The sequence below is a fragment of the Pyrgilauda ruficollis genome, unplaced genomic scaffold (genome assembly GCF_017590135.1).
Source record: "Pyrgilauda ruficollis isolate IOZ18807 unplaced genomic scaffold, ASM1759013v1 scaffold10, whole genome shotgun sequence".
NCBI classification, from domain to species: domain Eukaryota; kingdom Metazoa; phylum Chordata; class Aves; order Passeriformes; family Passeridae; genus Pyrgilauda; species Pyrgilauda ruficollis.
The window spans coordinates 12,409,864-12,437,681 of record NW_024508101.1 but is presented as its reverse complement, the minus strand read 5'-3'; the positions used below and the strand labels follow the sequence as shown (position 1 = coordinate 12,437,681).

Below are 27,818 nucleotides of genomic sequence, written 5' to 3'. Positions count from 1 at the left end.
ATTGTCTGGACATAGCTTTAAGAAAATGAAGCATGCCTATTATCCTTTTCTTCAGAAATATAAATCCTTCTGGAAATAATGCAGATTTGTCATCCTTCTTGATACCACATAATAAATCTCAGCAGCGATGACCACCATCTGTATTACTGGCAAGAAAAATTCTCTTCCATGAGTGCAGCAACAGAGGAAAGGTGAGAAGCAGCTACATATTTAATTTACTTCTCAGCGGGCAGACCTGGAAATCCATAAAAGCCAGCTGAGATGAGCGACAAAGTGTTTAACCCTCTAGCAAAAATAATGTATTCCATCACACATGACACCTGGCATTAAAGAACTGTAGCAGTCTAAAGTGAGTTAAATCCTTATCTTCATCACTGCACTGTTATTCATAACCCTTCCTTTTCAGCAACCACGTCTTCGAGGCAGGTTTCAGAAGGAGCATTTTTGACGTCATTGCAGCACTCGCATTCTTACACACTCACATTCTTCCCTCCAGCAGCAGCACCCCACCCCCTCCCCCACTCCCCAAAACAGAGGGAAATCTTTGAGATTCCGGTGCAAGTCTCCTCTAACTGGTGGCACAAGCACGAGGTGTTTGTGACTGTTCCGAGTGCTGGTGGCCAGAGCAGAGCCCCTGGCAGGGCCAGCTGCTCAGGAAGGTGCTGCACTGCAGTGCAGGGACACGGAGCCCCGGGCAGTGCCAGCAGCACAGCCGGTGCCAGCAGCTCTGTCAGCAGCACCAGCACCCAGCCCCACAGCAAAGCCTGGAAATGAACACTGTATGCACTTCCCAGGAGACAGGGAGAGGAGGATTAGGATTAATAGAAATTATTACTCCTTCTTTATGCTGTATCCCTTCTGGTATCCATTGCCCCCATCCATTTCAAGAAGAAAAGTGCCAAGAAATTATAATTTTTACTAATGTTCATGTTGCAAAACCTCACTGAAAACAGAACCCGTTTTTAAAGATCAACTCCAAGCAGACTTTCAGCCACTATCAAACACCATTAAGATCTTGTGGAACCTCTTGCTGTGAGCCACTAGAGGCCAGCCGTTCCCCCAGCAGGCAAAGCCAGGTCAGGTAACTGCAGTCCTGTCCTTCTGTGCCAGCACCCCACCTTGAATTCCTCGTGCAATCTAGGGTGTTCTGATTTCACATGGAAAATTCTGCCCAGAATTCAGAACAGTCAAATATGCAGTCCAAATACAGAATTCAATTTTATGGAAAGAAATCAGCATTATTACAGGATTCTCTCAAATAACATTACTACAGATAACTCCAAAAGCCTGAGACTTGACACCTTTACCAATGAGTTCTGAAAGAAAATCTTGTTAATCATAAGTTCCTAAGTACGAGGAAAGCTTTTCTAACTAACAACATGATTTCCCCTCCACTAGAAACTGTGCAGTAGGTTAGGATACTGAGCTGGAAGTGAAAACTCATCAAATCTTAGTGTTCCAGGTGTTATGTTATTCAGAGAAGTCTCACAACAAAAGCCAGCACTGTGTCACCCTTTCTACTTTAGTAAAATGAAGTTTGTACAAACAAGGCTTTGACTGTGCCACGAAAATATAGCAGTACCAGAGCAATTCTGAAACTGCCAGACAGTGTTGCTGAAACTGCTGCACATCTGATCACAGGATTTCTGCTGTACTATCTCCATCCCTTCTGCCTCTGCCTCCCCTCTCATCAGCACCCTCATTCTCAAGCTGCGTCACGTCTCCAAACCAGCACTGCAGAGAAGCTGAACAAACTACTGAGACCAACAATCTGGAGAGGGAAAATTCCACAGTCAAGGGCAAGTTCTAAACAGGTGAGTGTTTTTCTCACCAAGGACTCTGTTCATCACAGCCAGCAACACAAATGGAAAGAGGGCACTGCATGAACTGTTCTGCTTTACCCAGAGATACTGACCAGAAACTGCACTTCACTTTAGTCCAACATGTTCATTACTTCACTAACTTGTCTCTGAAGACTCTCCAATTTTCCAGTTAACCAGAAGCCCCACAACCATAAAACCCTTTGGGGTCTGAATCTGCCCAGCACGAGGAGGCTCCGTGAGGACACACTGCACTGGAGGGATGAACACCAGATCCAGGCTGTCCTCAGAGCTGCCAAAGTCATCACTGCTCTGGGACCTTAGAGGGGATCAAGAGGATTTAGGGGCTGGATCCATTGCAAAAACCATCACCTGTCCAGACTGGGAAGCAGGCCAAGTTATGACAAAAAAATTCAGGAGTTACAATGTGCTGCCTGACCTTTTAAGGCCATTATGATTGATATTTTTTTTTAAAAAACCTTATTTCAGAATTTTGAAATTACTGCATGTTAGACTGTATTTTCAGAGTTATGAAGGCTTGCCAAAGCAATACGGGAAGTCAGTTACAAAAAAAAAAGACCCGGACTACAGTTTGGCAGAGTTTCCAAAATGTGGAGCTGGTATATGTGAATAAGTAACATTAATCTGACAGGGCTTTAAATTTGATACAAGGCTAAGTAAAGCTGAGGGAAACATGAGTGCAGGAACTTCAAAGGCTGAACAGTCAAGTGAAGTCAAATTAATACCTGACTAGGCTAGAACAATGAGCAGATGGCTTTTGGAGGGAGCTGTGTATTTGAACTCAAGATGACTTCAGGAACATTTGAATTCAGGGACAAAAAAAATTTAAGCTGCAAATACCGTGAATGCAGCCTCAGAAAGAACTTGAAACTGATAAAAGGAGCAAATTTGTGTCCAAAATATAGACAGCTCTGAAAACCAGACAATGAACATTTCAAACACCTACTATGTCCTTCTTTGTACATTTTTCTAATATACTTTTCTGAAGAATTAGTAGGAAGAAAGACTAATCAGCATAGCATAATCAGTGATTATTACCAATTTAAGATGGGAAGCTATCAAACAAGCAGTTGCAAAGGTGCCATGCCTCTAATTAGGCATGAAGGACCCAGTACTTCCAATTGCTTCTTCATTCTAAGTTACTCTTTATGTATAGGTACAATTGTATCTCCAGTATCTTCTATATATTAAACTCCGACCCAATGGTTTAGACTACTGAGTACACACGGAAAGCTCTATCTTTCTGATTTCTCTTCTGCTGTGGGACAGCAGGAAAATGTAGCACTCAGCTCCAACCAGAGCATTACTGGGAAGCCACACTGAGAGGACTAACAGCTGTCAGCTCCCTTTTCAGTAAAATTTAAGTATTTTTGCCTAGCAGAACAGAGTGGCTAAGTTCATGCTATTTCTGCTTCTTCATTAGTGAAACTGGCACCTAATAATTGGTTATATTGTATCCAAGAACACCCTACACAGATATGAAAGATTCTAGAAGGCTATTTTAGGGGAAGAAAGTAATACTTTGGTGCCCTTCATCAGCAAACTTTTTTAAAAAACCAACCTCTTTCACTAGTATATGTAAAGAATGGAATATTCCCGAAGTTCAAAAGCAGTGAGTTAAAGCCATTTAACTGTATCAATTCTCAATACATTATTGTTAAAGACCACAACAGCTTAATTATCACCCTTTGGTGGATAAATTACTCTAGCAAAAGACTGCTTTTCATTTCCAACAAACAGAAAGAAAGGAAAAAAAAAAGAATGAGGCCAGATTCCCTCCATATTGCCCTAAGAACATCAGAACCAATGACCTGGATAACACACGCTGAATAGCAGTCTAGGTGCCATATAAAAGGTCTTCACTTGCTCCAGTACCTCACTTGAAAATTCTTCCACTCTGTGCCCCTCAAGGGCTTAGCCACTGATTTCCTGCCAGTGAAGAGCCAATCATGTTCACTGCTGCTATGATTGTTTTTCCACCTGACTCCCATCTCTTATCAGCAGCTTCAAACACGGTCTCCATGTCGGAGCACTGGTGCTGAATCCCACAAACAAGGGAAAATGTTCCCCTGAGGGGCCATTATTCTTGTGTCTGCTGCACTACTGTGACCAGGATATTGTGTTGATTTTTCTGATTGTATTTAAAACCAAACTCAACAAAAGGAAATTACAGAGGTTTTTACCCAGCACAGAAAATAAGTGCTGTGTGAAAACTGGTACAGAAACTTAGCATTTTAGAACAGTAGAATTTATCCTGCTTTCCTTCAACCTTCAAAGGCCAACTGAACCCACACACAAAGTGGCTGAAATTGCCAATGCCTGTCAGATTCTCAACTTACTGGAGTTCAGCAAGTTCTGAGACATTTACAGCAGTAATTCTGGATTTAAGGTAGCTACCTTGCTTAACATTTTATAAAAGTCATGCTGGTTAACTTTTTTCCATTTTTGATGTGAATCAAGACAAGCAGACATCCAAAGCATTCATTCTGTGCTATGGGAGCGTTCATTAGGGAAAAAAACTTTTAACTTAAATTAGTCTCAAGAGTGTTAAGAGTGTAATAAATAGAAGACACTATAAATTGAAACAGTACAGTAACCTTTGTTTCATACCTAATTCACAAGCAGTGCCAGTAAACTCAAACAGAACCACTCTGTTTCAGATTTCAAGTAACTGGCTATATTTCCATATGCCTTAAAGGTTTCCATACTTTAAAGGTTATTAGTTTTTAGTCAACTTTATAAGGGTAAGTCAACATTTGTCATGGCAGGAAGCCCAACAATATTATTTTTGTTAGTCTGCTACTAGTTAAATTGGCCTCGGATTAAACAGCTCTAATAAATGCTCCTGAAACTTGGAGTTTAATTTTAAAAAAACCCCACATTCAAGCTCTGTTCCACAGGATGTTATCAGTATTTAACCTTCAGCAGGATAAAAAACAAAACAAAACAAAAATGGTTAAAATAGAAAAAACAACCTACGTTACAACAATCCCTAACACAGCAAACACTTAAATCTAAAAATAAATTAAACCAAGCACCTCAAGCTTTATATACCTTCAGAACAAAGCAAGTCTAAAACCAGAACAACATTCTCAATTGATTTTGGCACTAAAAAGACTGGGGTTTTATACTGAAATAGCAGAGAATTTGCCTTTGCTTCATAGTATCTTAGAAAGATTCTGACTGGAAAATTATAGAACAGTGCTTCTTCTAGAACTCAGGTGTGTGGTGAAGAAAAACAAAGTAGGTGACTCTAAAGCGGTTCTAAGTATAGTTCAGTGTTGTACAAAGGTAACTAAATCATCCACATGAGTCCATACTAAAATCTGGGAGAAGCATCCCTCTACCAAAACTGCCAGCATCTCAAGGAGCATTTAACAAGCAATTTTAGTGAACTGACACAAAGGCAACTTGATTATACAATTATGTGTGTGCATTGATGATACAATTTTCCCTGAAATCCATAAGGTCCCATGCACCACCTGCACTCCCTGATGGTAGCAGGAAGAGGTTTCTTGTTCCTCCTCTGTCAGTCTCCTCAAAACCAGCAAGCAAACAAAGAAAAATCCAGAGACATTTTAATAACAGCATTACAAAGAACCTGAAGTGATAGCTGGGGTACAATGAATAGCCATTTAGGGAATGGTGAAATATTCCTGGTCAAAGACAATAGTGAAGTTTTCATCATGTTATCCCACCACGTGTTAACCAAAAACTGGCTCCTGGCTGCACACAGGCTGCCCTCGCTGGTCACCACCCTTAGAGCCTCAGATTTCATTTGCCATAGGGAGGGCAGAGCCACTCAAGTGTCAGCAGCATAAGCACAAGCTGCATCCAGCAATCTTGACTGATCATTCGTCTGCAATATCCAGAAATCAATACATCTATCAGGAGTTAGGAAATGAAGGCAAATGAACAGAAAAACCTCTCATCGAGGTCAATTAACACAAGCAACAGAAACCCTGAAAAACCCAGACAACTAATGTAGAGTTGATTAAATTCTGCATTTCCTCTCATTACAAGCTGCTTGTACAGGCAACCTAAGAAAGACATTTTCCATTCTGGAACTGACTAGATATTAACCTGGACTGCCAATTAACCAGCAGATATCACACAGTGATTTAGTGGATGGAAAAATAAAGACAAGCTGTTTGTTTCACACTGCCATTAAGCAGAACAGATCAGCAATTCCAAGCGCACGGGTCTGACAGCTACACTGCACATGAACTTACCTAAAATATGTCAAAACTGCAACTTACTAATATTTCATTAACATGAAATACATACATTTAGGAAGATCAAAGAAAATTCATGACTTGGAGTTTATCTCCTAATCTTTTGGCCCCCTCTCCCTCTGGCTCCACGCCTGGCTCCCTGTTAATGATGTGCCATGGCCTAGAGGCGGGTGGGTTCCCCTTCACATTCCCTATCCCAAATAAACACCATCCCCAAATGAACACCATCCCGAGCCCAGAGCTCCTGCACCGATGCTGGGAGGATAGCTGGAGACAACAAAAGAGAGGCTGCAAACAGCCCTGGCTCCGAGGTCTGAGTTCTGCACTGCAGGGGCTGTAAACAGACATACAACATACTGAGCACACAGAGGAATCCTATGCCCCCGTTGTAGTTTTCAGAGCCTAAATCCAGGTGTTGTTGGATCCTGTATGGCAGAAGAGGACATCCTTACTCTGAGGAGTTCGGGAGTTCCTTGCCCTGACTTCACACTCAGACCTTTAAACCTCAAACTGTGGCTGTGAATGTTCCTTCTCACCTGCTGCCCATCCAGTCTGGGTGTTGGCTTTAGAAGGTGAAAAATGGAAAACAGTGTTTCTCATCGGGAAAAGTGTGGGCTTTTTATAACTAGAGTAAGCAAGTTTCAAATGTTACTAATTGTTTCTATTTTTGAATTATAAAAAGGTTGGGAAGAACCCAACACCTATGTACTGCTCACACCTAGAATTGTAGAACAGGATTTTATATGGGGCGTGGAATGGTTCAACTAAAGACCTTGCAGTATTTGCCACATTAATTCAAGTACTAGGTAATGCAGTGTTTTGCTGCCCTTAAATTGCACTTAAAAAGAACTATGATGACTTGGACTAGAACAACAGTTTTCTATCAGAATCCAGATTTTAGTGTTGACATATATTTTGGAAATTTCATTTGTCATTGTTTTGTGACTGTGCAACTTTCCACAGAGTTTACGCCAAGGGAGCTGGCACAGCTGAAAGAAAGAGCCGGAAGCAGAAATCCTCAGTTCTCTTTTCTGCCCCTGACTTGTTCCGCAAAACACCTACAGAGCAGAAAATCTGTTCTAATCCAAATATACCAACATTCATGCACAGTTTGAGTTACTAAAAAGAAAAAAACAACTTCACATGTTAATAATTAGAACGAAACTCGCGTTTGCAAAGGCAGAAACGCCCAGCCCGGACACGGGAGCGCTCTGCTGCAGTAACACCCAGCTGGGGTAGAAGGCGCCCAGCAGCTTTAATTGCTCTTGCAAATACTGAAAGAACAGCTTAATGTTACAGCTTAAGGATTTTTCCCCCGTACAGATTTCAAAGAAACAGGCTGCATACATCAGTCCTTATAATGCATTTCCCAAAGAGTAGCTTTTATTTCTGCTTTATAAATCAGTATTTTGGAGTGGTGGGTGGTCTTACCTTCCTAAGACAGGATATTTAAAAGTTTCTTTTTCAGAACGCTGGAATCCCATCCTATTCTCAGAAAACAGCTCAAAAGCAGAAGGATGCATTTTCTTGTTCGTATAAAACACAAGCTGTTTTCACGTTGTAATTTTGATTGATCACATCTGTTACTCAATACTTCCTCATGCTCTCAGCTTTCACTGAGTCTTTTTCTTTGGAATTTGATTACAATCAAGGTTCCTAACTGTAACAGAGCAACACTCCAACTCTTCAGATCTGACAGCTCTATTAATTCACAAAAAATCTCTTCATGCAGTAAAGGCTAAAATAATGATTCTTTAATATTATCATTAATATAATGAGTACCCTTGAGAAGAACATTTGGTACCCAACAGCTTGTGTTTTCCATAGATGGATACACACACACACACACACTTAGGGTGTTAATTCTTCAAAAACACATAGCTGAAAAGAATCCCACTTCCCTTAACCTCAATAATTAAGTCTCTCTGTGTAAAAGTACACTGGAAAGCAACAGTGCAGCATCATCTCAGTTCTTAGCTTAAGCATCATGATTAAATAAGGTCACTGGGCTTATGTTACTTTTACTTTAGACCTATTCAAGTGGGGAGGTAATTAATCTTTGATAGAGATGTATTAAATGAACCCAACTTAATAAGCTGTCTTCAAGTTACTCAGCAAACAAATTAATAAAGAAACTATATATTTAAGTAATAAAAACTTTCAGATAAATGTTCTGCCTTCCTCCAGAGCAGACACAATCCTTAATGCCACTGCTTTTTCCTAAACACAAACCAACATTAACCTAAAGTATCAAATAGTTAAGCTTTTCACGAACATTGCTGAATTTGAGTTAGTGAATAAGATATTTAATGTCACTTGAAAGGCTTCCATGCTTTTTAAGAAATAGAGCAGTCAATCTGCTGATAAGGCAGGATTTTCAGTTAACTGTACATCAGATTAATTTTTTCTTTATTGTGATGAGGAAAAGACAGTTAATGTAAATGGTAGCTTAAAGTTCATGCTTTAAGACACCATTTTACTGATTCCCTTCCAGCTCCTACGTTAAGTTTAACAATTTGTAAGTAATGCTTAGTCCCGGAATAAAATACAACTAAATCTCTTTAAGCTACTTATGTAAAACAGGTACGTCTCAATCAGCTATTTTAAAGATTAATTTTCCTAAAGTGACAGATGACAAAAAAAAAAAAAAAATCTAGATTCTGTTTCTGGCTTTATTCCAAAAGAAAGGTGCATACCTAGAGAAGGCAGTAAAGGATGCCTAAACAAAACGGGTATCCATAGACTGCAGCCTGTTCTCAAACCACGTTACTTTCCCCCAACGCAATGCAGGTCACACAATAAAGAATAATAAAGTTGCAGCCGTGTCAGCAGTACCTCGGTCTCTTTAGCCGGGCTGGTCACCGTCTGCGCTTCCAAGGCGAAATTTGCCCTCTTGGCGGACAGGTAGAAGGGATAATCTTTGGCCACCATGCTGGCTGCCGGAGCGGCGCTCCCGGGGCTCGGCGCCGGCTCAGCGCGAGCGGCGGGCGGGAGGCGCCGGCCGTGCCCGGCCCCCGGCAGCGCTGAGGCTGAGCTGCGCCCCGGCCCGCGGCTCGGAGCGTCCCCCGCGGCCNNNAGCGCCGCGCCAGCGCCGGGCGGGCCGGGCCCGGAGGGGCGGGGTCCGGGCCCCCACACCCGCGGGGCCCGCCCGCTGTCGCTGCCGGCGGAACGAGCGCCTCGGGCCTCGCCGTGCCTTCCGTTCCCCTTCTGGCCGCCGCAGCGCTAAGGGCGCACGGGTGCAGGGGCGCGCTGACCGTGCGCTGCCCGCAGGATGGCTGCGGGAGCGGCCGGCTGCTCTGGCAGGAGGGCAGGACTGCCAGCGCTCGCCAGTGGCACAGACCCAAATCCAGACTGGCACGCTACACACGGCAGTGGCACCGACGTTCAGAGCGCTGTGCGCCCGCTGATCTGAGCGAGCCTGCAGCATGGCACTGAGGATGTCACGGTGCCACAACACAGAGGATTGCTTTTACTCCCTCCCCAGCACACTTTCCTTTTTTTCTTCTTCTTCTTTTTTTTTTTTTTTTTTTTTTTTTTTTTTTTTCCTCCTAGCCATATTGCTGCTTTTTTCCTGTCTGGCAAGCTGTAGTTCATTTCTTGTGTTTTCAAAGTTCCACTTTTGTTCCTCTTGTTCAGCCAAATTGCTCCCCTGCCCTCATCACTCATTGTACTGAGCTGAGAAAGTGGAAAAACACCTCTGCCTAAGGAATCTCACAGGGCATTTCAGTGTCTGTGCAGCCAGGCAAATTCTGTTTGAGGGCTACCTTAAAACAAAGGTAGTGAAAATTTCCTGAAAAGACAGAGGAAGCGTTAGCGCCCTGTTGGCAACACAGGATCAGTCTGACAGAGACATTAATACGGGAAACAAGGAAAAGGAAATTGAATAGGAAGCTGGATGGGGGAGGAGGGAAGAATATTTTCAGCCACACAGAAGCAGCCCAAACAAGAATAACTTCACAGACCTTGAAAATAACTGATTTTAAAGGGAGATCATGTAATGGATGTGGCTTTACAAGCATCTGTTTTTCTAAAGACTTGTAATCAGATAATGATGACTTTAGAATAAGATTTGTCAAATGGCAAATCTAGTCCTCATTTGGATGCTTTCCTTTAACTTCACCAATATCCCAAACATATAATAAGCTCTCACACTTACTCTCCTAGGCCTTTTGAGGAGCAGCTGCAGTGCAACCAGAGATGCTCTCCTGTGCCTGTCAGGCACATCTCTATTTTATGGTACTCTGTCCTTAAAACAAAAACCACACTAGATTCCCAACCCTGAAATTCCTGCAAAATCACTAGAACAGTTATCAGTACTTCTAGATGTGCAATGATTCTAGAACAAAATGTGACATTGGAACATTTGGATGTTCTGTGCCTCCTCATCTGCATCACAGTAGGGCAAGACAAGGTTGACTGAAAGTGAAAGTGCTGACAAGAGGCACAGAACAGCTTTCATGCAGATAATGGTTAAGCAGATAGGACATACAGAAATGAGAGAGGTTAGAGCAGATGTGATAAAGACCTACAAACCACAAGTGACAGAGGAAGCAAGGATGGAATTATTTTTCACTGTGATCAACTACGGGGGAAAAAGTGGTGCATCAGATTAAATCAGATGGTGGCAGATTCAGAGCAAAGAAAAAGGAACTAATTCTTCATATTATATACAACTTTTGTATTTTACACAGTGGAAGTATCTGTCACAAGATACTGCTCCTAAGAAACATTCTCAGACACAACTGCTTGACTGTTGGGGCAATATTTTGGGAAACACCATGACTGGCTATTTCTGTTTTGGACTCTTCTCTAAGCATCTACTTCTTGCCGTCACTGGATATTTGGTGTTAGGTGAGATCAATTTTTGCAGCCATCATGTTACTTTTCATATTAAAAAAAAAAATGTAGCATTTTATTTGAAAACTACATACAAGTCTTAGCTCAGGATTTCTGAAGCTATGAACAGTTACTTCAGTCACATGAATGCACACTCACTTCTGCAAGTCTTCTTCATTGTGATGTTCAGAGGACACAGTTCTGAGCACAACCTGACAATGCTGGGCAGTTTATCCTCACATTTCCATCACATTAAATTACCACTACATACAAATTGTAAAAAATTGTCAAGAACCTCCATGAGAACACTGCAGCTGCTGTGTACCCATTTAAACCCAAGCAGCCTTGATTTCAAATACCATCTGGGTATGTTTGCTTATGAAGGTGTATGTTAAACACCATTTCAAAAATCAGCTTCACTTAAATCACTTAGACAAAATACCTTCAGGGCATGTTCTCAAAGCAATCTAATCCTGTAACATGCTTCATGGCATGAACAGCACTTCACACAGGACAAGAGCGTACTGGTTCGGAGATTGAAATAATGAACTTGAGTTTATACCCAAAAAAATATGCCAAGAAAGCAATTCTGTCATTTCTCCATTAATCAGGCCAGTGCATTTCAGCTTGATTAAGCATTCTTAAGAAACACAAGAAAAAATAATTTTAAGAGGAATATGATTGTTAATAGGCAGGACCTTCATGTGAGTAAGTTTCAGAGCATCTTGTACCTACAAGACAGACTTAAATGACATGGAAAGCAGGATTCATTAGACTCCATGGACATTTGTTTACTCCACCAGAAAAGTGTAAAAAAGTTTTAGAAATGAAATTTGGACCCAAAGTTCATTGATGAATGGCACTGAACTTTATAAGTATAATATTATCTGACGGAATAACAAATGCAAACAGCTCTCAGAGAGCTGAATCTCTGTAGAATGCTATGTGCTTTTATAAACAATGAATTATGATTACAGTTTAGTCATGGTATTGAATCCCCTCTGAACTGTGTATCAAACACTTGGAGTCCCTTCTGAAAGATCTTACAAACTTAGTGTGATTTAGATTTCATTTCTACATGAATTTAGATTGCACAGTGGCTGCCCATCAATAGTCACTGCACTGTGCATGTGCACATGGGCCCAGGCAGAGCCAAACAACAGTTCACAAACCTCTGACTGAAAGACTCCCTGGAGAACTCCGGTTGTACAGCTGGAGAAACAAAGGTTTCAGTGATTCCACTAAGTGTGGAACCTATGAGTCCACTCTTTCCTAAAATTATAGTTAGGCTACAAGTCTACAGTAACACTATAAAAATTCTGAATCTGAATTGTAAGGTACTTGCAAAAAATCAACTAGTATTTCAGATAAAATGATGGTAGTAACTGGATTGCAGAGCAGGCCAGTGCATCAGTTTTGCCATTTCTGGAACACATTTTTTGTGGGTTTATCTCAGTGGGGGAGGTGTAGGAGGGTTTTTAAAATTTATTTAGGCCAACAAAGAATTTACTTTCCTGTCAGGGAGAAGTAAGGAAGGTATTTGGTAAGTCTGGAAAGCCCAGCTCAGAGATGCCTACCTCTGCTGACCTGGTTGAGGTCTGAAGTTCACTGACAGAGCTGTTCTGTGGTCACACCTACGCCTTTAGTTCATTTCCTTACAGATTCAAAATTTAACACAGAAGTAACTCTTGCAAAAGCATCTGTCAGCACGGGAAAGCCCTTTGAGATGTGTTCAGGTTCAAACCTTAAAAAAGCAGAAATATTGCATATACATTTCAAGGGGAAAAAAAAAACAACAGTAGTTTGCAGTTTATGAAATATCTCTCATATAATCTATGCACATTTCCTTTCATTTAAATTGAAAGAAGGTAGATTTAGATTAAACATTGGGAAAAAATATTTCGCTGTGAGGATGGTGAGACCCTGGCACAGGTTCCTAGAGAAGTGGTGGGTGCCCCATCCCTGGAAGCGTCCAAGGCCAGGTTGGATGGGCTCTCACCACCCTGGCCTAGTGGAAGTGCCCCTGCCATTGCAGGGGGTTGGAATGAGATGAGCTTTAAGGTCCCTTCCAAATCAAACCATTCTGTGATTCCATGTATGTGGTTTGACAACAAACAAACCAACCAATAAACCAGAAGCCACTGCTTAGGAGAGGTGCTATTCACTGCTAGGAATACTCAAAGCAAAGCTACTATTCCTCCCATTCTGAAATGACCAGTGAAAGTCAGCCAGGCTAATGCTGCACATACTGAGTATCTCTAAAGCCTCTCTCCAACATGCTTCAATCATTAGGAAGCTTTCCTTTGAGAAAAACAAAGACAAACTAGCAACCACCGCCACTGAAATCACATTCAAACAATCCAAAGAACTTTTGAAGCAGTCTTTTTAACCAAACTTTAAGAATTTGAATCTTCCAGAAGATGGAATGCAGAACTACTGATAGTGTTGAGTGAGAAGCCAGAAATCACATAAACTGCTAAAAAAAGAGCATTTATCAGGCAGTTACCCAGCTGTTCAAGAAACTGCAATTTCCTCATTGCAAATGCAGATTGTTCACATGGTAATGTGAGTTACAATTTACTAGGTAATAAATATTAGGAAGACACTGCTTGATTAAACACTTTGATGCTGAGAAATTCCAATAAAAATATTAGAGAATAAGTGACTATCATTAAAAATGTGCTCTCAGAAACCACATCTGTAATTTTTCCAGGTAGAGTCCTAATCATGGAAAGATCGGTGCAGAAAAATGAAACACATTTCAATGAAACACAATGAAACTCTGTGGAACATGTGACATCTCAAAACTGAAACCCAAATTCCTATTCTGTCTAGATTCTCCATTTGAAGACCTTTCATGTTTTCATTATTTGTGCCACGTGTGGAGCAATATGAGAAGGAGAAGTTGCAGCCAAGATATCCTGAACTATTCCCCAACTTTTCAGTCAGTAGCAGGAGTCTCTCTCATCTCCCACTATGAATGATGGCTATTTCAAAACACCACCTCTACCCTGGAGTACACTCATGTCAAAGTGATGGTGAGCCATGATTCTCACGCCAACCATCACAAATGGTTCATTGTATAAACACACATCCAGTTCAGGCTGCAGGCTTTCAACCTCACACAGTGTTTCTTCATTCAAATGTCACTGGTAGAACAATTCTGCACTGGAAGAGAAGCAGATCAAACAACCTGCCAAGTTGTTTTGATTTGTTTTTATTTTGCTAAATTCACGTAACTTTTGATTACCACAGGAAATGCTGTACAGTTAAAGGGTGCCTTGTAACAATCACTATCACACTGAGGCAGAAGCACTCCTTTCACAAGCTTTTCTAGGGATAAATAACAGCCCATTATGAAATCTGCCTCAGATTCATATACAAATATCATTGTATTAGCTCAGTGCTAAGGTTGGCTGGCCTGGAGACACTGGAAAGGTGTCTCCACCCTATTGCTCCCACACCCAGCAGTGCACAGCACTTGGAGGTCCCCGAGGAGGGAATCACAGGGTGTGGTGAGGCTGGCCAAAATGATCCTCCACGAGTCACACTCATAAACAAAGATGTTGGTTGAGTTTGTCTGAGTACACTTCCCTGGGGAGAGCAGAAAGGAGGAGGTGGGGAGGATAGGGCTGATTTATCCACATGGACTTTAAACAGCTGCTCAAATTCTGTAGAGGATGAATTGATCACCCTAAGTGGAGCATCCTCTCCTGAATCTTTAATTGAAAGGCATTCTAGGGAGAGGAAATTACTGAAAACACTTGTATGATGTTCAAATGAGATTAAATGCAATTAAAATACTTTTGTTTAAGTTTCAGGCAGTGGGGGAGCAGGAATTTCTCTCTAGAGCACTTAAGCTGACTGGATAATTAAGTAACAAATTTCTTTATGAGAAATCATTATCCCTAATACAAAATGTTCAGCAAGACATCACAGTAGTGGTCTATTTTTTGTTTTGATTAAATTTTATTACAAAAACATTTCTATTACATGAGCAACTCTGTAAAATCAGTCCTCAGAGTGGATAGTATTTTGTAATTTTCTGCTGTATGTAGGCCTGTATGTTTTACTTAACTACGTATGCCCTAATAATAGCAAGAAGAAAATTCTGTTCAGAAGCAACAGGAATTTCCCCTCTCTATAAGTGATCTCACAATACTGGCCAAATGCCACTTGGTTTGACCTTCCAACCATCCCCTTCAAGTGCCATGTGTAAAGCAAAGTTTGGGGTTTCTAGGGTTTATTAGGCCAATCACATAAATGGGGGAGGAAAAAAATCAAAATGTCCAAACCAAAGCTTACAAAAAACCTCAAACAAAAATAAGTAAACAAAAATCCTAAAAAACCAACAAACAAACAACAGAAGAGCTTTCAGCTACAGAGGTCCTTTTCAGGTCAGAAATAAAATGAGCAAAAAAGGATATGACTTGGGTCTTTTGAGTTGTCTTTTCCTATTCAACTCTTTACCTCACCATACAAACTTCAATCCTTATTAGACATTTCTTTGTGTTCATCTTACTGTGCTGCACTCAGAGTCCCAAGCACTGAATAGGATTTTACAGTATAGCTGAGGTGAACTGACAATTTGCCACTTGTAAAAGTAAAAACCTCACCTCCCTCTCTACCCAAATTCCTCTTCTTCCCTCTCTTCCTGCTTTTCCACTGGCACTGTACCCTCTCTCTCTGCAGTCCTTCCCTGCTGCCTTATTGCAGCTCTAACATTCATCAGCTCAGACAGGTAAGTCAGCAGTCCAAAAACCCAAAAAATACTTTCTGTTTCCAGATCTTGTCTGCTGTTTTCACGAGCTGAACAAGTTACTGTGGCATGAGAAAAGCACCAGAACTCACTACAGATAAATGGTGAAAAAGCTCACAGGTATAAATAAGGACAGGACAGGAAAAAGGCTGGATTTTCTCCTCCTAGTAGCTCTAAACTGTTACCTCAGCTTGTTTCATGAAGTCATACCCAAAAAATATTATCATAATTTCATTTTTTTTGGATGAGAGATTTGGATCAGGAGCCTTATTTATTTATTTTTAAAAACAAACCCACCTATTAATTTCCATAACAACTGTGCACTATTACTCATCTCGTTGATAGTCAAATTGGCAAAAATTATCTTAAAATTAGAACATTTGGGCTTCTTGAATAAACATTTAGAACACAAACCCTGAGACTGATTTCATGTTCTTCTGAGCAATAGAATTAAGGTTGGAAAAGACCTTTAAGATCATCACATCCAGCTGTTAACCCAGCATGACCCACCACAATACATTCATTGCAAAAGATATTCAGAAAAACTAAAATTTTCAAATTGACATCACCATGCAACACTAGAAGTTTAGAGGTAATGTGCCTTATGAAAGTCTAACAATTTTAGGAAATGAAATAGAAGCATGAAAATTACAATTCATGTACCCTGTGCCAGCAGTGTTTCTAGACCCAAAAGTAAGCAAATTGTTTCACACAGATTACAAGACATCCATGGGAAAGAGTGGTGAAAGTCAAGCAAAACAGTGAGATTACTAAGTGTTTTACAAACAGAAACAAGAGTCTGACATCCCCACTACAGTGAAGCAGCCTTGAACCTAAGAGGTTTGTTTTTTGGTTTTTTTTTTTTTTTTTTTTGGTTTTTTTTGTTTTTTTCACACTGCAATACTGATGATCCCCCAATGCAGAAAACCTCCACATCTGGTCCTGAACAGAGTTCCCTGGATCACCCAATGCCTTACAATCCAGACTGTTACAGTGATTATGCAAATTACAATATTCCACTGTAGTGGTCCATGAATATCTTCAGAAATGTTGTTCAATTCCCGTATGCAGTGACCTACTGCACAAACACTGCAGACAAAAATGAACACAAGAAACTAAATCATCTTTCTGTTACCCACATCCTCCCCCTAAGAGCAGGCAGAAAAACCACGTTATAACTTCAAAAAGAAGTGTCCTTGCAAAAACTGGTAATGCTTCAACAACTGATAGAAGTACTCTACTCCCAGTAGAACTGCACTGCAGACCTGTGTCCTTAAAGACGATGTGGCATGAAGAAACAATGTGACTAATCTTCAAAAGACAGCTGAAATGGGACATAACATCTTCAAACAGACAACAACAACTTACAGTGAGACAGAACTCCTTTGTTCCGATCCCTTTATCAAGGATTAGGGAATCGAGAAACCATTGCCGGGAGTAAAAAAGGTTTTATTTAAAGTTACAAAATAACTGTCTTCCCAAGTGTTAATATAATGATGTAATTCCATCCCATGGTACAGAAGTTACTATAACAAGCTTTAATTGACACAGAAATATAAATAAGAAACAGTTTTCCTAAATAATTTCCTGATTTAAGAAAGCCAGCTGTAATTTCTGAATGCTACCTCCTCTCTGGTCAAGCTATTAACCACAAACTGCTCTCCAGCACTGATAAAGTTCATCCTGCTTTTATGGGATCATTATCAAATCTCCAACCACAACACACCACAAGTGTCCTGTTTCCATTCACATTCAACTATGAATTTTGGACAGGTGACTAATGATCCCAGTTAATTTAGTTCCCAAGATAACAGAGAGAGTCAATAGTTGGAAAAATGTCTCAAAGCAATTGCAACCATCACAGAGAAAATATTGTTTACTACTTTTAAAAGCTAAGAAAACTTACAACTGCATCAGAACATACTTCTTGTATCGAATAATCTTGGAAACATAGCAATTGACTGAACACAAAAGCAAGATGTTTTAGCAAACATTCTGATTTTATTATATAATTGGGATTGGTGTTAAATTACATGGATATCAAATACTGTATCTTCAAATCCCCACAAAAACATGAACTTTTAATAAAACTCCTACATTGGTAAACAGTGAAGTATTAATATAAATGATGGTAGAACAACATGAGGATACTTAAATATCAACCACAGCCCTAAAATTACTTTGTTAAGAATGCATGTTAAACAGGGAGAATAGTGGGGGAACAGAGAAGTCATATACTTTTAGTGCAAGGCACTGCTCTCAGGGCTAAGGAACATTAACAGCTAACAAGTTTGTTCTGACCAACATGTAACTTTTGGGAAGGATTCTTCTGATAGCATGGGGATGTATAGCAGGAGAAAAGCACACAGAATAAATAAACAAATAAAAATCAAGATGAGAATGAAGGCTGTTATTCTAGACCAGACAGGAACAGAAGTGAACAACCTGAATGGCAGCTTTGTGGGACTGGGATAAGTAATTTATCTATCCTTTCAGAAGCCTTTGTAATTTCTGTTTGATGCACAGTAGAAGTCATTAGTGCAATGCAATGAGGAGCACAGAACAATTAAAGGGATTATCTAGGAAAATGGCAAATAATATACAAAATTAGATACAGGGTATATAAAAGGCCCTACTTCTCAGGTGAGTTTGATGCCATTCAAGAACACAGCAAAAGAATTTTAGAAGAGAAGGCATTGTCACATTAAATGAATTCTGGTGTTATGTGAGGCAATATGTGTTCCATAATTGAGGGGTAGAACAAATTTAGTGTTGAAGGCTCTGTACCATGAATACCCCACTGGCAAGCCACACACTGCACTGCCCAGCATGAAATTGCCAGAGACAGTCCTTAACACAACCTTCAACCCTGCACACAAGCAGCAGTTTAAGTAGACATGCAAGTGATCTTGAATTTCTTTAAAAAATCCCTCCCAAGGAATCTTATTTCACTCTTCAGCTGTCAAACCCTGAGTTTTGTACGAATTCTAGGCTGCTACAGAAGAGAACAAGGTTACATAACACTTCTTGGTAACTTAATTAGCTATAGGAAATGAGCTTGCAAACACTTTAAGAAAGAACTGTTTTCCGTAATAAAAAAACCAAAAAAAAAAACTTGTAACCATCCAGAACTGCTAATTTTGATTGAAGCAAAAATATTTTGTCACCTATAAAATTTGAAAGAGGAAAAGGAAAGGAAAATTTGCAACAGGAGTAAAGCCCATGTTTTTCCAGGCTGCAGGATTCTGCACTTTCATTTTGAATTTGATTAATAATTATCCATTAGAAACATGATAGCATTTCACTGCCTGTATACTTATACTATTCTAAACCAAGTAGCAATCAAGTGGGACAAAAAAAGCAAGCAGACTGCTGGCATGTGAACACGTTGCAATAAAGCAGAAGGAAAAATGTTAATCCTTGTGTTGTACTTCAAGCACATTGTCACCCATGGTACAGGTGTTCCCTGTGGGCTCTGCCAGCTCCCCTTGAATTCACTATTCCATTCCTCCCTAAAACAAACACGACCCAGGAAGAGAGAGCACACACTGAGTGTACAAGACTACCTAAGGGAGTTGCAATGATAATCCACAAGGAAAAAGGATTAAGTCCTATGAAATGTCCAGCCATTGCACTGATGAATCCAAACTGAAAGGCTGAAAGGACAGCTTCATAAAAGCATAGCTGTACAATAAAGATTGGAATGCACCTCATATCTGCAGTAGAAACACAGGTATGTTATTACATGCTGTTCTCTGGAATTTGGTGGGTTTGTTTTTGTACAAACACTTAGAGACTACCTGCTCCTGTTCCTAATTGCTTCCTGTCGGTCTGGTATTTTTATTAAACTAAAGGATATCTATCCAAATGATTGCAGTTTTGCCACAGTAAGAATCCATCTATTTTGTTAGTTCAGGAAGTGCCATTTGTTTCAGTACGTGCTATCTAACAGCAGATGTGCATTAAAACGTGTCATTGCAGGATATATTAACCACAGCACATGAATAAGCCAAACAGCTGAAATAAGAAGCTACAAAGACCTTTTTGAACATGAGCAGCCTCCCTGATCTCTATGAAACTAAATCACTAGTCTGATATTACTTGCACATATGGGAAAGATACAATAACTGGCAACAGATCTTATGGAAGGCACAGTCTAATGCTTTGCACTTGTTTTAGAATTGCTACCTACCCTACTAGCACCTCTTTTTTTTGTCCTGAGTTAGACATTTACATACCTACAGTGTATCTACACTAGAGTTTTGATTCAGATATTCTTTGCCCAATATACAATAGCTCAAGGAAGGAAGGTTGCTTTGTTTGTGGTGCACAGGTTTGGATTTTTTTAATCATTGCCATGCCCTCACATTCTTTCTCAACATCTGCAGCATTTGATCAGCAAAAATCTCTAAATCAATCAGCTACTGACCCAATATTTCTGTAAGAATTGTAATATCCCCCCATCCTCTACAAGGTCCAAGGCAATCAAAAAGCCTGTTAGCCAATTTTTACATTTGTACCCAGATTATGAGAAAGAAGCTTTGAGTGAGATATTGCAATTTTTCAAAAATAACAGTAACAGAGAGAAACCCAATTAACAAATTACTACAAAGAGATATATTCCTTACAAAAAGAGAAAACAGAAAGAGGGAAATCCTTAACCCTGATCCTATCTCTGGTGTTAGGAGATGAGCAGCTTTCACTATGACTTGCTATCCAACTCAGTATGAAGATGTTGCCAAACATCATGCTGAAAAATGATATCAGAAATACTGTCCACTGTTTCTCACCCTCTCTTTAACCTTACAGAAGCATATAGCAGAAATCCAGTTTTGCCTCTGACCACAAAATACCAACGTACAGTTATCTCTGTAAGCAAATTTGCAGGCAAGTGGCTCAGGAATCTGATGTTCTTCGCAAAGAAAAGCTCCACAGATTTTGTACCAGTAATCCCCAAATATTAGGGATCATGGACAACAATATTAAGCAAGTGATGTGCTTATCAACAGCTTCATGCTTGTAATTAGGAATTTTTTATCATTTTTTTCTTTCATGTGGCACAAGAATCATTAAGGTGATCTCCGAGACAGTGCTGTCTGCCAACCATAATCTCAGGACCACTTTTTCAGGCCTTTTAACTAAAGGTAACAGCTGTATTTGTGAGGTGATCAATATTCACAAAGTGCCTGAACCATTCATACTGAAAAAAAGAACAAAATAAAATAACAGAATTGAATGACACTCAATACCCATCCCCTCCCCCGGTACTAACCAGTGGAAAAAAGGGCAAGAATGCTAAAGAAATATTTCAAAGAGATAACACTTTGATCATAGTTTTAAAAATTCTTATATGATAATTTTGTTAAATATTTTTCCATATGTAAATGAATTCCAATACTTAAGACCACAGTTCTTACAGGGTGAGGATTTTGTCTTGTTTGTGAAACTGGCTGGAAGTTTCTAATGGTTCTTTTCAGGAAGCATGCATCTGTTTTCCAAACCTGTTCCTTCCTAAACTTGCTAAAGTTGGCCCCAAAAATGTATCAGGAAATAACCAGAGGATGAGGGGGATGGGGAAGGAACTTCAAAGACACCTTTTCTTAATTAAAACTCGAAGTGTTACTTCTTCCTGTTGAACTGAGTCACGCAGGGCTTTAGCTGTCACACCTGACAGGGGGAGGGGAGGTGTCAGCACGGAGAAGAGGTTTGTGTTTCAGCTGCCTCCTGTAATTGGCAGCCTGGAATTAATTAATGAAGTGGAACCAGCACACACTTGAGTGCAGCACACAATTAAGCACGGCAAGGAATATCGAAAAACACTTCTGCTTGCTTTAATACTCTTTTATTGCTACAGAACATGGAGAGGTAAAACAGGAAAGGCAAATGTCAATTAACAGAGACACAAGGGTGCCTCTGGCAGTCACTGGTACCATCTGGGTCTCAGTCTGCTGCTAAGCTTTACCTGAACAAGCAGTGGGAATAGTTATCCTACCTAATAAACAATAGCCTTTTTTATTTTTAGTCTTTTTTGTCTCAGAATTATTTTAAATATTCTGTCTAAAGCCATATAACTCATGTGGCCGTTCCAAGTAGTCTCAGCTGGAACCTCTCAGTACACTGTATCAGCATTTCAACTACTAATTCAGCTGGAAAGCCAGGGTCAGGAATGTGTCAACTCCATGGATTCATCGACTCATGACAGGAATGTCACTTCTGTAACCTTTCTTCTTGATCAGCTCTTAGTGCTCAGCACAACCCACCTTCCCATAGATGAGGCCAGATATTTAACTTCTGTATTTTAAAGAACAATCTTCGGAGGGGTATAGAGAAAAAAAATCCCCAATTATTTTTGGAGCATTTCCTTCCATTTATTTTTGTTGTTAAGTAACAGCAGATTTTACATGCTTATTTTTAGTAGTGGGCTCTGCTTTAACTGCCCTGACAGAGTACTGCAAAGCAGCAGCTGATTTCTCCACAAGTGGTGTACCTAAACAAATCAGCACAAGTAACTTTGGTAAATTTACAGCCACATTACATCAATACCTACCAGAATCCAGGAGTGCCAGTGACTGCTGCTCACAGGGTAACTTGCACCCATTTGCAGCTTCACAGAGTTGCTGTTGATTCACTTCTGCTGTACATAAGCATCAATTCAAGTAATTATTAATCCTATAAAGGAGAAACAAGCCATTGAAGCTGTTTTCAGGTGATGCCATTCCAAACTCACAAGTGCAAGCTTGGCTGGCTCAAACTGCTTCCATATCAGGAAATGACAGCAATCTGAGAACAATAAAGGGTTCCTTCATTAGCTGTTGTAATCCCCAAGGAAAAGACCTACTTTTTCCATATAGAAGCTTCCACATGGAAGAGCTATAACATTTTAGCTTTTCTGATGATCCTCTAACAGACAAAAGACATTAATGGTGCCACTAACAATTTGTTCCTTCTTCCATTTCCTTTTTCTTTACACAATGGGAAATTTCAACTCTTTTCTTTTTTTTTTTTTAGTTACTTCTAAGAAGTGGAAAGTGATGCAAGGCAAAACAAAATCTGTAATAGCTTCATTACCAGTGTAGCTGTACCTACATATACCATAGCAACTGTTCCATAAAGGCTTTATCAACTCTCCCCCTTGCATATGGGTTTACTTTTTGGAATGACCTCACACATCAGGTTACAAGAAAAAAGCCTGAATGCTGCTGAATGCACCAATTCTTTGCTTCTTAAACTAAGGTCACTAAAAGGAAACTATAAGATGAGATCTTTACCAGTAAATTCATCCAGCACTTGTAATCTACAACTTTGTGGTCTGTTTAATGTTAAGAATTACTTTATAATATGTCCTCATCTGTATCTCTCACTTGTAGAGGGTTTTTTAGTCTACTTAAGTGAACACCACAAAGAGGAAGTTATTTTTGAAGAGCACTAAGAAGTGACAAATGTGAGAAAATATATCCAGCAAGAGATACATTGTTGCTTAAGTAATGGATGAAAAATTATTAATATGTTGACATTACGTATGTTTTCTGCTAATGTAAATAAAAACCACTAAAAGATGACAGCAGTAAGAATCAGAGTATAGCTCTGCTACTGGTGCTAAAGAAATTACTTTGGAAACAAGGCAAATCTCATTTGATGGAAGGGAACATTCATTCATATCATGTCTTGTCATATCCCCAGACACAGGAAAGAAGAAGTCTCCCTGCCAGGATGCCAGAGGAAAAACTATTTTTCCTGAGAGAAACTATTTTAACTTCCTGAGGAGTTAGGCAAAAGCTGCCAGTTAGTCACCTAATCCTACCCATGACCCAAGATACCATTTAGAAAAATCACTGAATTTAAAAATACAAGGTAGAGGAATGATGAATGACAAAGGCAACAAATGGGCAACAAATATTAGCTTCTCTGACCAGGTAGTGTATTTTGGAACTTCTGTAAATGACATTTTTAAAGCCTGTGTACAGAACAGTTAAGTGAGAATTTGATACAGGTGCTGGCTGGAACGTATTCTGGCAGAGAACAGTACACTTAGCTGTGCTCTAAGGGCTCTTATCATTTTGGCTTTTGGGGTTTTTCTTTTCCTTCTTACACTGTGACAGAAAACCACGGCATTGACTTCATGCAGTAAAGTGATTGTAACAAATTTGTACTGAAGTACTTCCTGGCACTGTCTTTACTTTGCTTATTCCACAGCTATGCATCCTGCATCAAAAGACTGTCTCAACCACAGCAGGTCCTGAAATTCTGCACCCAGACCAAGCTCAACTCTGTCATAAATGAATACAAGAATAGTAGTTTCCATTTCAGTAACATTTCCATATTCCTTTAGCTTTGATGACTAAATTTTCTTAGTACCACTAAGGAAAAATAAGCTCATCAGCATTTCATAAGCAACAAAACCAAGCCAGAGAATATGTAAGTGATAGATGGAGTTCATGGGAAATATACTCTGTAACCACAAACACACTTTTAACTTCAGGCAATGTCAAACCCAGCCTCCACATCGCTTCTTTGGCCAATTCCATGTAGCTATGGGCAGCAAGTTCATTATTATTATCATAAGTGTTAAAAACTTCATGTGAGCAGAAAAGGGCATAAAAAGCTACTTATTCAGACAAGAGGTTAAAAAAGCAAAAATGTCTTCAAACATCAAAACACTCAAACTGCTTGAATTCAGAGCACATTTCATACAGAGTGCAGGAAGTCACTGTGCTATTCTGAGTGATGGTACAAAAGAAAAAAAAAAGCCACAAAAGAAGCACAAAAAACCATGCTGTAAGCAAGAAACACCAGAACATAAAACAAAAAATCTCCCAGAAACAACACAATGCATACCATAATGTAAACAACATATTCCAATACAATAATGCTCTGACAACTCTCAGCTTTATGCATCAAAGTTGACTCATTTGTCTTAATTAAGACGAAACTAGGGAGCTTTCATAAAAGAGGTAAGAAACACTTCATCCAGCTACTCTGTACTATCTATAAATACCTCCAGAACTTTAATTAATGGTTAATTAGTAAATAGTAAAAGAAAAAATTAGTAAATAGTAAAAGAAACAATGCTTTTGCTCTCATGACAAACCCACTTGACACAGTTTGCCTCTTCCAAAGTCTCATCCTCTTCCCATCCCATCACATACACATCCCTGATCACCTCTGGATCCAACAATAGATATAAATTAGACAAAAAATATCTGATTTAGAAGATGAAAGATCTGATACAAAGATATCCATAAGCAACAAATAAGACCATATGCCTATTCAAACTTGCAACTTGTCCTTGTTAATATTTTCACACAATCTGGGTTCCTACTCCTTAGATGAAATCAATAGTTTCTGGAAGTAATTTCATTAATTTCACAGGAAGAAGAAATTTACTGCCAGCTTCTCCCCTTCCAATTAAGGGCTTACATTTGTTTTGTTCATTATTGAAGCTCTGGAAGTGTACAATTAGTTTAATGTATTTTGAAAGGTCTTCACTAACTTTTGCAGAAGAGTAACTGTTATGACAAGAACACAAAAGATCTTGACCAAGCTTAAATAGATAACCTTCAACTATCCTACCTTGCCACTGCCTGTCTCATAATTGAAAGCTACAACAAAGCCAGTGAGATCTCTTGAAAGATGGAGGATTCATTAAAGGCCCAATAACACACAGCCAGTTTTTACATTTCATTGAAGAACTCACCTTGAACACTGAAAAGGGAAACCACAGAATCAGAATTTTGGCCTTAAGCAGGTGAATTGTCATTCTGGCAGCCCTCTGGACACTCTCTGTAATTACCAGGGTCCCTACACAGCCACCAGCTACAGCAGCAGGAACACATTCTTGTGTTATGTGACATGAATTATTTAAAGCTTTAATAATCAGTTGTTTATCCACCGAATTGTAAAGCTAAACCATCATAAACTGGAAACTTATTTCAGTAAGAGGCATCTGATATAGGATAAACTTAATATTCACAACAGCACCATAATGTTTATTTTACTTTATCAAGTAGATAAGTCACTCAGGCTGTCGATGCTTCACCAGGTAAGTGCCCTGAATATATTAAGATCAAGCTTGTTCTGAAGACAAGGAGGACAAATTTACATTTCTTTACAAATATGATTCATTACAGTAAGGTAATTTGGAAAGAAAAAAATCTCAAATTATAAGTTTTAAGAGGAAATGCACAAAAATTCATTAAGTGTTTTTAATCAACATGCTAAAGAAAAGCCAGATGTGTGGACTGTTACTGTCCTCTGAATTACATTTTTAGAAAATCAAATCAAAAGTCAATTACATTCTCACACTGAGTTAAAATTGAGTAGAACCATTAAGTACACAGCAACAGATATTTAAATATATTGAGTTATGCACAGTAAGGTTTGGAAATTAAATGCTTCAGCACCTTTGACAATTCTATGGCAATTAATGCATTCATCACTACCTAAACATCTTTAAAAAAACCTGGCATAAAATTCTAAGTAATGCAAAGGAATACCTCTGGCAGCTGAACTGCCTGCATTCCAGGAAGGAGAGCTTTAAAAGATTGTGGTTTTGTTTCCAATTCTATCAAATGTTCAATAAAGAAGCCAGTTGACTGAGATAAATCACGTGAATCCCTCCTCCATGAAGGGATTAAGCTCATAGAGGCAAAACTCAAAGGGCAACCTCTACCACAAGTACAAAGCAAATATATACAGTTTAAATAACGTATTTTATGTACAAAAATAGTAGATGAAAGTCTGAACATTTCCCAAGACAAAGTCAAATCCTTTCAGTATTGTATTGTTTCTTTAAGAACAGTGGTAAAAAATACCAGCTAGATTGTTATAAACAATAACAATCTTAACAATTCTTGTTTAAGAATTAACAGATCAATTTTAAAATTGACCTTTTAATCCAACTAATGGCTGATATATATCGCAGATAAAACAGAAGAGAATATAGAGGAAATAAATGAAAAATCCTCTAATATAGCAGCATAGGTTTACATAGGTTTACATTTTTTCCTGCAAATGCAGAACTGTGTAAGAGAATATAGAGGAAATAAATGAAAAATCCTCTAATATAGCAGCAGGTTTACATTTTTTCCTGCAGAACTGTGCGAATGAACCTTGCAGGTTTACAGCAAATTTTTTGCTGACTAATTTTTGGAGTCATGTAAATGAAGAAGTTCAAATAAAGGTAAATATCTCATAAATTACCACTAGCGATGTTCTGTCCCCATCCAGGTGGGATGACTTTACAAAATACTGTTGTTCAGCCTTCTGTATGTTAGTGGGTATATCTAAACCACCAAGAGTATTACTCTGCAAGTTTTAGTTCCCTTTTTTCTGCAGTTTTGTTCAGCAGCAGCAGAGGTGACATGCTAATATTCTATTGACAAACACATTCATACACTTGTAAAAAACACCATTAGGTTTTTTTGTAAAATACTCTTAGAGCATGTAGAAACACTTTTTAAGCTTCTACTTGCTGGGAGCTCCTCCCTCCTGGCTGCTTCCCACAGCATGGAAAGGGAGCAGGGTGCAGGTGTGTGACAGAGCCAGCAGCTGTAAGCAGATACCCTTCAGCTGTCCTGCTTACAGAGTTACAGTGATAACAGAGTGATAGAAAAAACAATAATTTTTTTTTTCCCTAAGAGATAAGAGGACCTAAAGGCTACCAAATGTATTGAAAAATCACTGCTATGCAGAGATAATTTTCTAGGATTATTGTGGCATTACCACAGCATTCTAAGATTATATGAAACTTTTATGACAAATCATGTTACACTTCTCTGTGGTAAGATTCACCTGCTTATGTCTCCCTACACTGCTCTGCACTGGAGTGGCCTTGGCTGGCAGCCTGCATTGGGATGTACCCTTCCAATTGCAGTACAGAACACTCCCCCAGGAATTTCTGTGCTTTGGTCTCAAAGCAGGTCAGGAAAACAAACACAGATTTGTTGCATTTTTCAGATAAGGATCTGATCAAGAGAGAAGTCCAATAATCCACTGAAGGGTACACAGAAAACTTAATGCTTGTGAGGGAATAAAAACAAGCCAAACAGACCATGTAACCACAAATATCTGAGTGAAACTTCTTATCTCTTTTTTTTTTAAAACTACTTTCACCAGCTTAAATTAGGAAGTACCTACTAGAAAAATTTT

The 27,818-nt window shown here is 39.3% G+C and overlaps 1 protein-coding gene across 3 annotated transcripts in view; it reads right to left on the bottom strand.

The window, feature by feature from the left end:
• Window positions 1-27,818, bottom strand: part of ARHGEF3 (Rho guanine nucleotide exchange factor 3) — a 106,232-nt gene that overhangs the window by 14,031 nt on the left and 64,383 nt on the right. The window contains exon 1 of one of the 3 annotated variants that reach the window (XM_041464941.1): window positions 8,912-9,143. The exons of the other annotated variants lie outside the window; for them this stretch is intronic. Within the exon in view, the coding sequence (XP_041320875.1) occupies window positions 8,912-9,007 (96 nt within the window). The 5' untranslated portion in view covers window positions 9,008-9,143. Of the gene's footprint in view, window positions 1-8,911; window positions 9,144-27,818 lie in introns of those variants that run through there. 3 annotated transcript variants of the gene reach the window in all.